The sequence below is a fragment of the Gymnoscopelus microlampas genome, assembly GCF_963454915.1.
Source record: "Gymnoscopelus microlampas genome assembly, chromosome: 2".
NCBI lineage: Eukaryota > Metazoa > Chordata > Actinopteri > Myctophiformes > Myctophidae > Gymnoscopelus > Gymnoscopelus microlampas.
This window is the reverse complement of record NC_139939.1, coordinates 19,875,566-19,894,345: the sequence shown is the minus strand read 5'-3', so window position 1 is coordinate 19,894,345 and position 18,780 is coordinate 19,875,566. Positions and strand designations below refer to the sequence as shown.

Sequence of the window (18,780 nt, the reverse complement as noted above, 5' to 3'; positions counted from 1 at the left end):
ATATAATACCTAACACAACAAAAATGATTGTGCTTGCCAACTAAACAATAGAGCTCACGTGAACCCATTAAGACCTGGAACGCATCTGTGTCATTTTAGATTTCTTTGGCTATTCAAAAATAGCAGATATACAAGCTCATAGCGCGGCACCGAGTGCCGCGCTATGAGCTTGTATATCTGCTATTTTTGAAAATCGTGAAAATTATTTTTTTGTATTTTTTTCCGAAAAACTGTTAGGATTTAGAAAATGTTTAGAAGCGTCCTCAGGTCTTAATGTTAAAGGTTAAAAACAGCCACATAAAGTGGCATAAGTGCACTAATCACACTCCCAAGTGCAACGATCACAAGTTCAAGGTCTAGCGTTCATAAGTCTCAGGGCTTCAGGGAAGAAGCTATTCTTTAGCCTGGTGGTTCTGACCAGTACTGACCAGTTCTGGTGAGTACATGTACTCAATTACTGTACTTAAGTACAGTTTTGAGGTACTTTTACTTTACTGGAGTATTTCCAATTGTCTATACTTTTACTTCTACTCCACTACATCTCAGAGGCAAATATTGTACTTTTACTCCACTACAATTATTTGAAAACTTTAGTTACTGTTACTTTGCAGATATAAATATATTATATTATAAAACATACATTAACCACTTTAGCCCTATTTTATACCTAGGCTATTTGAAAATAGCCGATCTACAAGATCTTGTAGATCTGCTATTTTCAAACATTTTAGTACTTTTACTTTTGGTACTTTAAATACATTTGGATACCAATACTTTTGAATTCCGGACTTTTACTTGTAACAGAGTACTTATAAATCGCAGTATTGATACTTTTACTTAAGTAAAACATTTGAGTACTTTTTCCACCACTGCCGGAAGGGAGATGGACAAACAGACCAGAGTGGGTGGCGTCCTTCATAATGTCGGTAGCCATTTTTCCTGCACCTGGTATAAATATCACTGATGGCAGGTAGGGCTGCTTGCGGTGATTTTCCGTGCAGACTTCACCACCCGCTGCTTCTGACAGTCTTCCTGTCTGCAGCAGAGCCGTTTCCATGCCACACTGTGATGCCGCGTGTAAGGAGTGCACACTGTGATGCCGGGTGTAAGGAGTGCACACTGTGATGGCCGCATGTAAGGACGCTCTCCCACCGTACACCCTGTTGAAGGAAGTGAGGACAGGGCTACCCAGGCCTGCCCTCTTTTAGTCTCCTCAAGAAGTACAAATATGCAACGTGTTGTCAGCTTGTATAATATGGAATATGTTTGCCCCAGAATAGGGATCAGTGCTGATTTTGTCGACTAAAACTATGAGGAAGAATGTTCGTCGACTACTTTCTTTTCACTGACGAAAACAAAATAAAAAGCTATGATGGTTAAAACTAAGACTAAATATATTGACAATTTCGTCAACAAATAAAAACTTGACTAAAATGTTAGGGCGGAACTAGTGGAGAAGAGATCCAGTAGTACTAAAAAACAAGTCATTTTATGTTTGGTTGCGCTCGGGTGTTGCGCTCTGAAAATAGCAGATATACAAGCTCACAACACGCTCAGCTGCGACGCGTTGTGAGCTTGTAGATCGGCTATTTTCAGCATGCAACCAAGTGTAAAATTAGCCTTTTTTGACGCCATTTTAGTCAACTAAATCAACTGTAGATTTAGTCGACTATAATCTTATGATTTAGTCGACTAAAACTAGACAAAAACTAAAATATTTCAGATGACTAAAATATGACTATGAATAAAACTATGTTAATAAATAAAAATATGCTGTCAAAATCAACACTGATAGGGATGGTAGCTTTCAAGTGATTGAATATTACATTTTCTGAAAAGTAACTGTTTTGGACATTCAAGGTTTCCACCCAAAAGAGATGAAAATGCTAATGCTACCTAATAGATGTTATCACTGTGCAAGTATTAGAAGTGAATGACACGCAAGGGTATTAGGCAGGTTTCGCCTTTTGTAACAGATACTGCAATGTCATGGTAAATCTGTGAATTATCCATCTCACTTTATACAGCTTCATCTTCAAGGAGAGAGAGAGAGAGAGAGAGAGAGAGAGAGAGAGAGAGAGAGAGAGAGAGAGAGAGAGAGAGAGAGAGAGAGAGAGAGAGAGAGAGAGAGAGAGAGAGAGAGAGAGAGAGAGATTCCAAAAGGGTCAATGTCTAATTTGCATTCTATTAAGGGCTTAACCCTTTAAGACCGGGAACGCATCTGTGTCATTTTAAGATGTCTTTGGCTATTCAAAAATCGTGAACATTTGTGCAAATCTTTGAATATATCGTTTTAAAAAATTTAACTAAAATCTTTGCTTCTGGGGGTTCCTGGAGCAACATATTTTGAGATGGGGGTCCGCCGAGTACATACTGTATAATTGTGGGGGTCCTTGACATGAAAAAGGAACCACTGATATTACAGCAACATAAGTTTTTTCAAAAAACTGTTCCCCCCATCCCCAGAAGCAAAGATTTGAGAAAAAAATAGCAGATATACAAGCTCATAGCACGGCACTCGGTGCTGCGCTATGAGCTTGTATATCTGCTTTTTTTAATACATTTTTTGGGGCTTTTATGCCTTTATTTGGACAGGACAGTAGGCTGACAGGAAATGAATGGGGGGGAGACATACAGCAAAGGTCGTCGGGAACGGGAGTCGAACCCGCGACACGCTGTCATGCAGGATTACCAACTTATGTGGTATGCGCCTGGACCACTAGGCCAGCGGACACCCCATATCTGCTATTTTTGAATAGCCCAAAGACATCTTAAAATGACACACAGATGCGTTCCCGGTCATAAGGGCTTAAGAGCTCTCGATAAGAAAGCACATCGAAAGACCAGCAATTAACACAGGGTGTCAGTGTCAAAGAACTTATTTGTGGCGGTTATTTAAAAAACTGGCATCAAAAGACGCCTCTGCTGGACTTAACCCTCTTTGGTCTTTGTTTCTTGGCTATTGTTCATTTATTCAATTATTTATTTATTCTCTCATTTATTTTGTCTGCTTTGTTCAGGAGGAGTTGGAAACGCCTGCGAGAGCACAAGGGAGATCCCTAACTGCACCAGTGTGTAAGCGCTGGCGAGTGGGCAACGGTTCGTTGTGCGGAAACAAAAGTGTCGCCGTGTTGGGGGTTCTCTTTTTTCTGTTTTGTAATTCTCACAACACAATTGATGTTAATAGTTTTCTAAAAAGGATCTCATTTATACAGATGTGCGACATCATCCACGCAGCAGATTTACAAAATCCGCTTCAGTGAGACACCATTGTAATTACTGGCAAAACTCGATTCAGTTTTGTGGATGTATAAGCTACATAAATAAATGTATTTGCAGAGTGAGTTATCTTAATTTCTTGAGCCTTTGTCAAAACCATTATGGAGAGAGTTATGTACATTTCTTAAGAGTTTGCTTTCAAAAATCGTTTTAGCCTATAATATAATATATAAGACCACTATGTCTGAGTCTCCGATCAAACAGGGAATATTATCAAAAATGTACATGTATATTATCATCTGTTCTGTTATATGTATATATTATATATGTATACTTACTTTCCACATGCTAGTAATCTAAGTATGGTGGCAAAGACAGAAGATCCCAAACCCATGGTCTCTTTTTGAAAACATGTTAAAAAGTCAAATATTGCTTAAAGAACCAACTTTATTTGTTTTTTGATAAGGTCCTTGACTTGTGCATGTTCTTATTGAGGACACAGTTTGTGTGTTGTACATAAGCAAGTGTTGTAAATACGTATTTTCTAATCATCCATCAAACTGAGCCCAGTCAATTTCACATTAACATCTATATAGTGGATTGTCGGGCAGAAACCTTGTATCTCCGTTTGTCAGCTTTTCTATTTAATTCTTGTAAATGAATGCCCTACTTCATCGTACAAGAGCGCAAAAGTAGCGAAAAACATTTTAATAGAAAGTAAAAGTGGTTAAGTGTGTCTGTGGTATTAACAAGAGCTTATGACAAAATAAGAACTACATTGGATTCATTGGAATATATTTCCCCCCCCCTTTTTTTCTTTTTAACCCCATTAAGACCGGGAACGCATCTGTCTCATTTTAGATATCTTTGGCTATTCAAAAATAGCAGATATACAAGCTCATAGTGCAGCACCGAGTGCCGTGCTATGAGCTTGTAGATCTGCTATTTTTGAAAAATCGTTACAAAAAAATATGTTTTAATTTTTATTTTCAAAAATCTGTTTGGATTTAGAAAACATTTTAAGAATCGGATTTAATGGGTTAATTTCCTGAAAAGTAACAGTGTTGGACATACAAGGTTTCCACTCGACAGCAACGATGTCATCTTTTGGTTTGATAAACTGTGAGGCGAAATGATCTCGTACAAAGGGTTTACATGTACCTGTTCACATGAATATAATTGTTATTTGACAGAATACAGGTTTAACTCATATAACGCTCTTTGGAAATCAATGAAATTATATTGTGTATATAGAGACAAAACATTTCCACATGCTTATATTTGTTTAGATAACTAAACATGCTTGAACTCTTTGTACCATGTGTTATTTGCCTTTAGTGTCATTAGAGTATTACACTCGCCCTCGGTCAAAGAGCAAAGTGCCGTATCTGTGTAAAACGGTTCATATTGTAGTTACTGATGATCAAATGGTACAATACCCAATACCCAAGAAGATGTGAAGAGTATTTACCGTAGCAAAAAAACAGGTCTTTGCTCCACTTGTTGACAGCTAAACCCCAAGAAAGAAAAAAACGTGAGCACTCAATTCACTTAAATGCTTTAGCGATGAGGCGCACTATCAAACAACTACTAACGTTTTGGGTTCAGCCGTTAAGAAATGGCCCATGTTTTAGTATCTTGTCCTTTCTGAGAGCACCGAACCTCCATTCGGGGAGAGACTGAAGTGCACGACCCCTTCAAGTATATACTGCAGTTTAGGGTTGCTCAGGAATTGCCGGTATCTGTTTGTCTGCTATAGTTACTCGTATACTCTCTTGTAAAACCTCCATGATAATCTCCGAGTTATTTTCTTCTGTCAATGACTTCACATAAATAATACGGAAAATAATCCACAATTTTCTTTTTGTATCACCTTCAAAAATACATCAGCATTGCACCCAAAAAACATACCCAAGTATGCAGATATTCAGAATGGATTTGAGCGATATTGGCTGCCAATTCACTGCCTCCGTTTGTCCCTCGCAGCACGCCGTACATCTTATGCGCATTAAAGCAGATACCATCTGCTTTATATCTTTATGTATTCGTCCTCGCTGGCGCACCTGGGATCATCTCCCCTCTTTCATCGTGGCTCTTATATTGCCGTCCAACTGTTGACTCTGGCTTCACCTCGGTTTAGCTGACACGGGGGAGCAGTAACTTGTAGGCCAGTGACGCTCCCACCGCAGCGCATTGGCCTTGCTCTCTCTGCCGGGAAAGCTGCCGGGAGCCATAGGCAGCTAGATGCCCCGAGCTGACACGGAACACTCTCTTGGTGCCTGGTATAGCCAGTAGGACAATATGAAGAGATGGGGGGGCTGATGGTTAAGCAGGGAATACCCCGTGCATCACCGTCCCATAGTGCAAGCGCGGCACAGAAACTAGAATGAGAGGAATGGACAGTATGGAGTGAATATCGTGCAGTATACTGTAGCAGTCATAGACAGTGGTGGAAGAAGTACTTGGACATTTTTACTTAAGTAAAAATGTAGCAATGCCATAATATAAAAATACTCTGTTACAAGTAAAAGGCCTGGGTTCAAAATGTTACTTGAGTAAAAGTGCAAAAGTATTGGCATCAAAACATACTAAAGTACCAAAAGTAAAAGTACTAAAATGTTTGAAAATAGCAGATCTGCAAGCTCACAACGCGTCGCGATGCGACACGTTGTGAGCTTGTAGATCTGCTATTTTCAAATAGCCTATGTATAAAATAGAGCTAAAGTGGTTAATGTATGTTTCATAATATAATAATTTCTGCAAAGTAACTGGTTACTAAAGTTTTCAAATGATTGTAGTGGAGTAAAAGTACCATATTTGCCTCTGCGATGTAGTGGAGTGGAAGTAAAAGTATTGAAAAACTGGGAAATATTCAAGTAAAGTAAAAAAAAAGACCTCAAAATTGGACTTAAGTACGGTACTTGAGTAGATGTACTTAGTTACTTTACAACTCTGGTCATAGATAGTAACTCTGAGAGGGTACAAATACACTCGGATAGATTAACATGCTGTGTACTGGATAGAACCGTCTTAACCAGTGCAGCTCAGATCCAAAGCGACTGTCACAGGGAAAAAAAACACAACACAACACAAACTCAAACATTGCCTTCTCTGCGTTATTGTCATTAACAACAGCACCAGCTGTTCAGCTGATAATTGCATCATCCTAAATGCGCCATTGTCCCAGTTTGGTTTTGTGCCGGCGTGTGTTTATTTTTCACAATGTTCTCGACGTCGTGCCAACTTTATTCCCACACTCATTAGCACCATTAGCAAAACAGGTTTAGCTGAGCCGACCGAGGAGGATATTAGAGGCTCCCCGTATTTTTTTTTTTCTTTTCTGTTTTTTTTTTTGCCACCCAGATTCCTAAGGCAAATTCTGTGCACTGCCAAACAAAAGCTGCCATCTTGTAAGGATTCATTTCTGTACGTTGTACCTTTATTTCCCCTGTAACCTTTCAAATGGTGAAAAATGTAATACCATTATATTGGTCCTGTATTAAAATCCATCTCATAATGTGTACAGCAGCAATGACTGTTGCTAGGAATGAAGTAGACATCGGTACGTCGCCTCAGATAACCGTGAAAGTAAAAACTAACTAGGGGTACTGTACTGTTGGCTTTTACCGCAGAGATACTGTATACCTTGATTATCCGATAATCGTTACAGGTATGCGGAAAATGGCGGCACATTTTGATTATTTGCATTGGATGCTGGTCCGCACTATGTCAATGTTTAATTTAATCAGTGCGTTTGATCATTGGTAATTGCGATCTTATTGGATATTTCAAAACCCCATATGCTACAAGATACGGGTTGAAATCCCCAGGGAAATCAACCCTGAGTTTATGATGTTTCAGAAGGAATCAATTGTAATATTCTTCATTGCACAAAATCTTCAATGCATGCATCATCAGTAATGTATTTCATCTTAATTTCAATATTTCTACGGTTAAAGAAACTGTCATTTTGAAATTGTTTCAAATAAATGTATTTTTGTACATCAAATATTTTGCCTCTGGGTGATGATATTCCAATGGACTTCGACTATTTAGGTGGTAATGCTCAGTGCATATTAAACCATTGAACCAGGGGTCTTCAATGTTTTATAGGGCAGGGACCCCTTATAGCTGAGAGAAAGATGAAGCAGGGCCCCCACTACATATTGTATACAATTGTGTGTAGTAGGATTCATGTTGATGTGTATTTTCAGACCGTTAACCACTTAAATCCTCAATACTTAGAAAACTTACCGAAAATAGCGTTGGGAGCTTGTAGATGTGCTATTTTCGGCTAATGTTCCCCTCAGAAAAGGGGAACATAAGGCTAAGGTTCAAGTGGTTACTGTAAAAAAAACAAACACATGTAAACCACTCTGAGGACCCCTGCATTAAACTTAAACATACTTTTGAGTGGTGCCAACCACTCCTATATCTGACTTTTTCCGTGTGTCCGTATGTATGTATGTATGTCTGTCCAATAAACAAACATTGATGACAACATCAATGTTTCAATACTGGGCTCATCAAAGGCACCACTCTCTTCACACAGGGTGTGATTTTTTATTTTGTTTTGGCTTGTCTGTAACAGCAAGTTGCGTATAAATGCAGATGTCACTGACTGACCGAGTTGGCGTAACAACAAACTAGATAATCGCAGAGCAACCACCCCTCCGGTTCATGGGATGTAGTCTTTCTTATTATAACTAACCTTTGCTTATATGTTTATTGTGTGTACTGTAAAGCGTCCTTGGGTTTGTGAAAGGCGCTATATAAATCCAAGTTATTATTATTATTATTATTATTATTTGATAATCATGTCTGGCTCTACGGTAAGAGTATTTCACTCAGAAACGTGCAAACCGGTCAAATTATTTACAAGCACAGTGTTCAGGACAGCATGCATACCAGAGAGAGAGAGAAGCACTAATTGGAGGCACTTAACACATACTTTTTTACAGTCCTTGGAACACACTCAGCTCTGTTGACAGACATCTTTTTATTCATAATGATGGATAGCTCCTGTAGCGAGACCTGTATCCATGTGATCTGAAGTTTGGAAGAACTTGCACAGCAACCCCAGTCTGCAGTTTCAGCGTGTGTTGTTGACTGCTCAGCAGTAAATCCACACTGCTGCTGCTAACTTGCATGGCCATGATTGAGACGGTCCAGCCATGTTTTTGACCTTTTGAACGGATTGCAAGGTTGGCATTGGGACAACGCTTAATGATGTACTAAACTGATTTCAATGTAGTCGCCGTCACTCATTGCACTGTCCTTCACGGCAAACGTTACCATCTACTGTAGTACTTAAGTCTATAATAAACATAATTTCCAACTAGCATTTGACCCTGGCTCATAATTCCAAGGCAGCGTCCATAATAGTGCTGAGTCATTACCTGTGCTTTGTGCTAAACTTGTGAGTGCACTAAGAGAGGGCAGAGGGGAAAGAGAGGACACACACACACGCATGCTTGCGAGTCTGTGAGTTTGCGCGCGTGTGCCTGTAGCCTCGTTCCCAGCCCTTTCTCATCTCCAAAGAGAAAAGCCTGGTCCCGACCTAATGCAGAGATTGTCTATAGGGGCGGGACTTCCATCATATGTATATCCTCGGAAACTAAATTTTTCGACCAATCACAACGCTTGTTTCATTCACGGAGCATGTAAACAGATTTGTAACGCCCTCAACGTAATAGGCTCTATGCACAGCAGCCATATTGGGAATGAATTGGGCCCCTTCCTTACTTCCTTCACAGGTGTTACCAATGATACTAATTAAGGCTCTGTTCCATTTAGTGTGGCACAGTGGTTGTCTTATTTTCAAGGACCCCCATAACCCCCATAACTGTGTAACTCTCAGAGTTACACACCCACCATAAGGGGCCATTTGGGAACCAAAATAGAGTGTTTCTAGTGACCAGAACAGAGCCTTCATTAATATCATTGGTAACACCTGTGAAGGAAGTAAGAAGAGACCCAATTTCTTTCCAATATGGCTGCTGTATGTGCATAGAGCCTATTTCCTTGGGCAGTAGGCTACTAGATTACAGTACTTCCGTTTAGACACTCAACCGGCTAGGTCTTTCCCAGCGTGCTAAACCTGTGAGGGCCAAATGTCCCCACAAGTACAGTAGAATTTGAGACGCAGACATTGTGAGGACCAATTTCTTGGTTGTTTAAATGGTTGTTCAATGGCTAAAAACGATTTTTTTTTACGCTTTCATGTAGGAAACATTTCAGGTTTGCATTAGATTAGGCATTTAGAGGTTAGGTTTAGGGTTTTCCCTATAGAGATCTTTCTGCTATTTTCCGGCAATTGTCTACTATTTTCAATGCCGTCCTAAAAGGTTGATGTCTTCACAAGCATATGAATACAAATGTGTGCCTGCTTGTGTGCGTGCGTGCGCGTGCGTGCGTGCGTGCGTGCGCGAGTGAGAGAGAGAGAAGGGGGGATCTTACACAAAAACATTTACACAATAATCCTTGGCCAGCCATTGACTGCAAATGAGCCCTGAGCGTACGCAGCAGCAGCACTGCTTCCTCTGAGCTCATAAACAATGCACAGCAGGAAGGGAGATGTGCGTTTCCAGCCACATGCCATGTCTTTCACCATCATACGGGTGGAATACATCCTAAGGACTTATTAGAGGGCAGATGCGTCCCTTGTGACGGGCTCAGCTCTGTTAAACATAAGCTGGAACGAGATCAGCTTGATAAATCCTCAATTCCCCATTCTTATATGAATGCCTTTTCTATGCTTGCTGTCAGTAAAACCCCCAAAAAATACACTTGACTTTAACAATGCATATATCAACACATTCACACTCTGTTCTTATGGCAGTAAGTCAGTCATTGTAGAAGCAATCGTTATAAATCCCCCAAAAACTGTGGAGGTACTTGTCTGAGGTGCTTTATTTATCATCGGCGTACGGTATAATGTCACTATACTGAAATATGGGATGGGACATTTCATCAGATGTGGTCTAGTTTCTCCGTTCTCTGGACCCTTGACAGGTAAACCCCCCAATTATTTGATGGCTTCTACGTGACAAACCTGCTTACAAGTTGCCCACGTCAGCAACGAATTATCATCTAAGCCAGCGGTTCCTAAAGTTTTTTCTGGATCAGGGCCCACGTGAATATATGTCTGTATCTATGTGTCTATAATACTGTAAGTGTTCGCCGCTCACCCATCTTAGCACGGCAGTAGATAGTCTTTTTGATTTGAGCTAAAAAGCATTCTTTTACACTTTGGCTATTCAAAAATAGCAGATCTACAAGCTCATAGCGCGGCACCGAGTGCCGCGCTATGAGCTTGTAGATCTGCTATCTGCTATCGTGAAAATGTGTGAACATCTTTGAATATGTATTCTTTTAAAGGAAACACTTTAACTCAAATCTTTGCTTCAGGGGGTCCCTGGAACAAAATATTTTGAGATGAGGGTCCGTGGCCAAATACATTTTGGGGTCCTTGACATGAAAAAGATTGAGAACCACTGACATAGTAGCATAAGTTTTTTTTTTTTTTTTTGGATTTAGAAGACATTTTGTAGAATCAGCCTCAGGTCTTAATGGGTTAAGTTCCTAATCGGCATCACAATGAAAACAGATGTTCAAGGTTTTAACAAAAAAAAATACCATGTCATTTTTTCACTTTTTTAAATTTGAACTATTAATTCTATATTATTATAATTATATTATTTATTTATTTTACCTATTATTTGCCCCCCCCCCCTCTTGCAACATCCTCACGGCCCAACAGTGGCATCCTCTGCCCACAGGTTGGGAATCGCTGATCTAAAGAACCGTGTCGGTCTCTAATATACCCCTCTTCATCCATTCAGACATGAGGCGACATGATTGGAGGCAGGATATTAGTTGTGTTTGATGAAAGACTTTTGTCAGCGCCGGTGACAGCGTTGTCATCCCCGATCCAACAACAACTCCTCCTCGCCATCTCCCCTGGGCCATGCGATTACTTTCAGCAGCCCATGATTACGCTGTCACTTCATAAAAAAGACCCCTTCAATTGCAGTTTATTTTACTTCTTTTGCCATTTTCCATAGCTATGGCAGATGGGACTTGGACACGGAATTGATTTTTTTTTTTTTTTTGTAAGAGTTCTCAATGCTGGCTGGCAAAGGCTGGCACAAACAAGAATCATTTGTCTTTATTCACAGGGGAAGTCTGAGAGCAGACTCATTATGCCGTGGCTTGAATTAATCTCGGGGCCCCTGTCTCTCCCTTTTCACCTTGGGCACGACGTATTATAGGTCTCTTAGAATCCCAAACGCATACTCCAACCCTTGGCAGGGGTCAATGATAGACCTATGGGCTGGGGGAAGGGAGGGAGGGAGGGAGAGAGAGAGAGAGAGAGAGAGAGAGAGAGAGAGAGAGAGAGAGAGAGAGAGAGAGAGAGAGAGAGAGAGAGAGAGAGAGAGAGAGAGAGGACAAGGCTTTAAGCAGGTGTGAGCTAACCCCAGTATATCTGTGTGTGTCTGACTCTGAGCATCTGCCTCTCAGTTTGAATTTTATGACATATCACTGTGTGGGTATAACTGGTACCTAGGGTCCTAGAATGATGTTTTATTGGGCCTGACAGGCGGGGAAAAAAAGGTGTAAATATACTCATTCAGCCAACATTTTGTGTTTCAGAGACGAAAAACTGGGAAACGGATCAACAGGAAGCAAATAAGAAAAGCTGTGCTTTGCATTGTATTGAAAAGAAAACTAAGAAACGGCAAAAAATCTTGAGCAAATTCTAAAAGCACAAAATCAATCAATAAGAAAGTTAGGCTACCTGACATACACAATGCCTTAACATTGTGAGAAATGGTGAAAGGTTAATGTAACCCATTTAGCCCGGGAACGCATCTGTGTCATTTTAAGATTTCTTTGGCTATTCAAAAATAGCAGATCTACAAGCTCATAGCGCGGCACCGAGTGCCGCGCTATGAGCTTGTAGATCTGCTATCTGCTTGTGAAGGACCATAAAATAACAGGGAGCCGGTGCCCTAACCTGTTGAGAGCTTTATAAACAAGAAGGGCATTAAAATTGACTCTGGAAGGCCCAGGGAGCCAGTGTAGTCTCAGGCTAAAGTGATGAGTTCTCTGTTTTCTTGTTTTGTTCTTGTTAGCAGTCTAGCAGCAGAGTTTGTAGGAAGACCACTAAAAAAGTGCATTGCAGAAGTGCATTGCAGTAGTCCACCTTGAGATAAAAGCATGAATTAGTTTTTCAGCATCTTGCTGAGTTAAGAATGGTGGCACTTTGACCATATTTCTGAGGTGACAGATGCTGTTTCAGTCACTTTGTTTGGGTCTTACAACTCTAAAATAACACCTAGGGTTAGACTTCTACTTGTGGTTTTATATATTGAAAAACCTCCATTCTGTAATTTATGTTTTATACATACTTTATACATATACATTATAATGTGACATATCTTATATTGCTTAATATTTGGAGTATGTTTTGGTAACATGAACTTTGGCGGCAGGGTGGCATATGAGTGCAAAGAAAGATACGATTTTACAAAACAAATTATTAAAACAAAACTCAATTTAGCAAAACACAAACCACAGCATTTTACAAAACAAAGGGAAAAAAATCTGAAAACACAATGGCATTTTCACAAAACAGTGTGAGTAAACCATGTAGAATCTGCCATTTTTTATTTACAATTTTTTATATTTGGGTGTTTAAGATAAATGTTAGAGTACAACATTTTCTTGAAAACAATGACATACAGTAGCAATATATATATATATATATATATATATATATATATATATATATATATATATATATATATATATATATATATATATATATATATATATATATATGCCATATTCATGCTGCTTGCATAAAAGCAGGTGACTTTATTACAGCAGATGCCTAACTAAAACTCTTAAAATGTATTACTTAAAGCATTCTTGGGGACACCAGTGCCAAATTTGATGGACCTGGTATTAAATGAAAAAAAATAAAGCATAACAGCATCAGCCATTGACGGTGAGGTATTTTCTACATCTCAAAAAGTGAGGGATGGAGGCTATATAGACTCTATATTGTTTCACACCCCATTGGAGTGGAGTGAGTGCAGAAGCCATTAGCCTGGACGTATGCATATCCTACCGTTGTAATAATAATAATCCATTTATTAAATCTACCACCAAATCACATTTGGAGAAGAAAGCACATTACATGCAGAGGCACTTAGCTAGATCAAACGCTCTGTGCCCATTCAGAAGCCTTGCACATGCACACTTATCCAGCACAGCAAGGCTTGGCTTTTCTAATTAACCACATGAACCCTTGCATCCTTCTGGGCATGGCACAATAGGCGAACCCTCGTTGAAAATAAGCCGATATACAAGTAAATCGGCTATTTTCAGCAGAGGGATTTGGTGTGTAGAGGGGAAAAGGGAAGGGACACAAGTATAGACCCCTGAGGAACACACCGATCAACGAAGAATATAGGCTTTAAGTGGAAAATAGCCGATCTACAAGTTCACAACGTGGCCTAGTTGCAATACAGTACGTTGTGAGCTTGGAGATCTGCTACATTCGCAGAATGTTCGTCCCAGAATAAAGACGCCAGGGTTCATGTATAGTTTACTAAACCGGGCTTCACAATTGTATTGGTAAACATTTCCACTCTACCGCGTGAGTTTGATTATGAATTTTGCATGAGCGATATACACCAACAAAACAAAAGACTGCAGCTTATTTATTTATGTTTCACTATTCATTTTTTTTTTTTTTTTTTTGTTTCAGATTGCATGGACAGCCTAAACAGAGCTGTTGAGAGAGCTGAGAGGACAATCTATTGTTTACCATATAGAATCCCTTCTCATTGGCTCTGCTATGAAACATATACGTTGTTGTCGGGCAGAAACCTCCTATCTCCATATTTAAACTTTTTGTGTTTTTCACAAAAAGTTAGCGTCACACAAAAGCGGTGGTGGAAAAAGTACTTAAATGTTGTACTTAAGTAAAAGTATCACACTGCAATGTAGAAGTAGGCTAAGTAAAAGTCCGGAATTCAAAATTTACTTAAGTCAAAGTACAAAAGTATTGGTATCAAAATGGTACCAAAAGTGAAAGTACTACAATGTTTGAAAATAGCAGATCTACAAGCTCACAACGTGTCGCATCGTGTCGCGTTGTGAGCTTGTAGATCTGCTATTTTCAAATAGCCTAGGTATAAAATAGGGCTAAAGTGGTTAATTTATGTTTCATATCATCATTTATATCTAAAAAATAACTAGTAACTAAAGTTTTCAGTGGAGTAAAAGTACAATATTTGCCTCTGAGATGTAGTGGAGTAGAAGCAAAAGTATTGGAAATTGGAAATACTCAAGTCAAGTACAAATACCTCAAAATTGTACTCAAGTACAGTACTTAAGTAAATGTACTTAAGTTACTTCACACCACTGTACCAAAGCATCATAACAGATCCACCAGTTTGATACGTGGTGCAAAAAGCGACGTGTTTTGAGCTTGTGGATCTGCAACTTTTGCTATTTATGAATTTGAATCCTGAAAAGTAACAGTTTTGGACGTAATGAGGTTTTCATCCGACAGAGACGATGAGCATCCCACCCCTCAACTCTTTGAAAATATAGACTATTATGTTTATTTATTTATGATTTTACACTCAGCAGATGGAAATTATAAATATGTATTGTATCATCTACCCCATGTCAGTATGGAGCTGTCAGAAAGACAGGCATTTTCTATCAGTTAGTGCGGTACGCCCAGGGCTATTTGTATAGTAGTTCAAAGACTGAGTTACCATTGTACCATATATTTAGGTAAACTTTGGCTGAAGAAAGTCCCCCACTGATTACATACAGTATCGTTGTAATAGGAATATGTTTGGGGGAAAATAGGTTTTTATCTCTGTGAGTCTACCACCCACACAATGTTGCTGCTTTATGTCTGCGTGTAGCCTAAGCGGAGGAAGAATTATTCAGTTTTTTAACTTAAGTAAAAGTAGCCACAACATAAAAAATACTCTGCTGCAAGTAAAAGTTTTGTATTCAAAACTTTACTGAAAAGTACAAAAGTGTTGGTATCAAAAAGTCATTTTTCAACAGGTCACAATGCATTGTGAGCTTGTAGGTCGTCTATTTTCGAATAGCCAAAGTTTAAGATAGGGCTTAACTAGTTAATGTGTTACGTAATAATAATCAAAATCTGCAAACTAAGTAACTATACAGTACTAGTAACTAAAGATGTCAAATAATTGTAGTGGAGTAAAAAGTGCAAAAGGTTTGCGTCTGAGATGTAGCCTAGTGGAGAAGAAGTATAAAATAAAAATGGAAATACTCAACTAAAGTAGGCCTATATCAAAATTGTGCTTAAGTACTTGCGTAAATGTACTTAATTACTTAATTACTTACGTGTGTGGTTGACCAAGCAGTGACACCTTTTCATATTTTCGTAATTTCAACAGTGCTTGCACTCTCTTTTATTCAAGGTCTCACTTACCTAGAACATGACACAGCAATCCTGTGGAAAGCTTCTTAATCAATTATTTTCTGAAGATGTGAAGTACAGTAAATTTGCACATACACGTCTCAGCTAAAGAACCCATGAAACGGCTACTCTACATTAATAAAAAATGAGAGCAGTCCGCTGTGCATTAAATAGAAGGTCAGAGGGTCTATCAGAAGGTTCAGCATCACTGCAGAGATTGATGAACTAGATATGTAACAGATTGGGAAGAGACATCAATATGAATTTCCATAATATAGATCTTAATTTAGATAGCTGGATTAGCGACACCCATTAAAAGATAAGCGCCATAGGATATTGAGGCGTTTGTGCTGAATTTGATCTTTCAAACGGACAGACACTTTAATCAAATGGGAGTCTTTAATCAAAAACTGCTTGATAATGCAGATTATCTGTCCAAAAGTGAATATTCAAAATTTCCTGCTGTTTGAGCCAAGAGATAATTGCCAGATCTCCTTACTATTTTGACTCAAGGATAAAACACAAAATCATCGCTGTCGGGCAGAAACCTTGTATCTCCATATTTCTACTTTTTGTATAATTGTATGCTCTTTATGTCGTGGTACAAGAGTGTTGTACACGAGGTGTTCTACAAGCCAATTTTGCTAATATTGAACATTTTAGGAAGTTAAAGTGAAAGTGGTTAAGTGTTTAAACGTGTAACCAATAAAAAAGTGTAAACAAGAGCTTGTGACTAAATGATTGATTGATTGAATATTTTATTAGGCAAAACATGTAAAACATCACAATTACATTTACAATACTTTGTCTAAAAGGTCCGTCCAAAGAAGTCCTTGCGGTCTTGTTTCCATTGGGGTCCTTGGTAAATAATAACTACATTGGATCATTTGGAACACTGGTCCTTTTTTCCATTCCAACGCTTTTGACCATATGAGAGGATTCCACCCGACAGAGGGCATTATGCATCACATAATAAGGCGTGAGTGACGTGCTAAGTGTGCCTGTCAGAAGGTGCCTCTTCTCAGCCATAGCAGTCCGTCCTGTTACCTTATCACGACAGTCCCAAGACTCTTTGTTGAAAGGTGATCCCCGGTGTATTATGACAGCATCTGTTGCTTTCATTTTCAATTTTGTCAGGACCAAAAGGCCATATGGAGACTGTCTGAAGCCATCGTGTCAGTCCATAATGCAGATCACCGAGCTCCTTACGATGCTGCCGAGGCTGCAACCTAACAACTTTTGGCACGAGGCAGACACAATATTGAGTTTTATGTTTCCACCAGGTAGAAGGCCGTGGCTGGAGACTACGTCACTTTTTGCTACTACTCCTATCGGGACAAGACACGTGGTCATAGCCCCAGGCACCACAAAAGGTTAATCCTGCCCTGCCTGTACCCTTCTCTCTTGGTGTACATCACACATGTGTAACAGAGAGGTTCACTACCTCAGCCTGATGGCCTGAAACTCTAATATCTCCACCGAACAATAGGGAATTCCCTTTGGCTTAGCGGTTAAGATGTTAGCTTTCCACGCGGGAGACCCGGGTTCGAATCCCGGGCGTTACAATGGTGCCGTGACCCGGATCGGGTTTCCATGTGGGACGAGGTCAAAAGGGCATTGAGTGTAACAGAGTAGTTCATGGTGCTGACTATGATTTAATGACTATGGTGCTGACTACGGTTAAAGGACGACTTCACCGCTTTTCAACCTATCTTCATATAATTGGTCCTCACTAATACTCATGATAAAATTGTACCATTTTTTCTACTCGGTCTGTGTCTCAGAGGAGGGCTTTGGACAGTTCAGAGTCCCGTCTACCAGTGACATCATCAATGGGGAATTCAAGCTAATAGAAACTGCAGGCTTTCTATTCCTGGAAAGTTGCAATGCAATAAAAGAAGCCATTGTTCTCGTGTTAATAAAAATCGAAATAAAAAATGTGAAATCTTGTTGGGGGAAAAAAATCATGCCTAACGATGATGTCACTGGTAGACGGTTTCTGGACTGTCCACAGTCCTCCTATGAGACACAGGCCAAGTAGAAAAAAATGGTAGCATTTTATCATGAGTATTAGTGAGGACCTATTATATGAAGATAGGTTGAAAAGCGGTGAAGTCGTCCTTTAATGACTATGGTGCTAACTATGGTTTAATGGTGCTAACTATGGTTTAATAACTATGGTTTAACTATGGTTTAATAACTATGGTGCTAACTATGGTTTAATCCCACACATGCTGATTTGCCATTTCCAGGATTTGATTTCCAGGATTTGAGTCTTGAGTCCCAAGACTCAAGACCCAAAAGAGTCTTGAGTCGAACCAATTACTCCTGCGGAGACAACACATTTCTCTTTTGGGCCTTAAGTCCCAAGACTCAAGGCCAGAAAGAGAAATTTGATGTCTACCGAAACGAAAGTTTGTCACTACCGAAACGAAAGTTAAATCCGAAAAAATCACTAAGTGTGGAAGCTTGTAATGACTCCACTACAAAGTACTACCAATCAACTCTAAATCGCCTGAAACGTACTCCTAACAGGTTTTTTGGGGGACGATTTTTTTTTGGATTTAACTTTCGTTTCGGTAATGACACAAAAACATTTCGGTAGTGACACAATGGTGAAAAAAAAAATTACTCCACTAAAAAGTACTACCAAACAACTCTAAATTGCCTGAAACGTACTCCTAACAGGTTTTTGGGGGGGAGAATTTTGGCCTCCATACTTAGTGATTTTTTCGGATTTAACTTTCGTTTCGGTAGTGACACAAAAACGTTTCGGTAATGACACAATGGTGAAAAAAAAAATGACTCCACTACAAAGTACTACCAATCAACTCTAAATTGCCTGAAACGTATTCCTAACAGGTTTTTGGGGGGACGATTTTGGCCTCCACACTTAGTGATTTTTTCGGATTTAACTTTCGTTTCGGTAGTGACACAAAAACGTTTCGGTAGTGATACTGGTGAAAAAAAATGACTCCACTACAAAGTACTACCAATCAACTCTAAATGGCCTGAAACGTACTCCTAACAGGTTTTTGGGGGAACAATTTTTTTTTCGTTTCGGTAGTGACACC

General features: G+C 39.3%; 1 protein-coding gene across 1 annotated transcript in view; it reads left to right on the top strand.

Annotated features, from left to right (window-relative positions):
• sorcs3a (sortilin related VPS10 domain containing receptor 3a) overlaps nucleotides 1–3,157 on the top strand; it is a 172,514-nt gene extending 169,357 nt beyond the window's left edge. The window contains 1 exon segment of the mRNA XM_084044283.1: nucleotides 3,021–3,157. Within this exon segment, the coding sequence (XP_083900409.1) occupies nucleotides 3,021–3,079 (59 nt within the window). The 3' untranslated portion in view covers nucleotides 3,080–3,157.
• The last annotated feature ends 15,623 nt before the right edge of the window (nucleotides 3,158–18,780 follow it).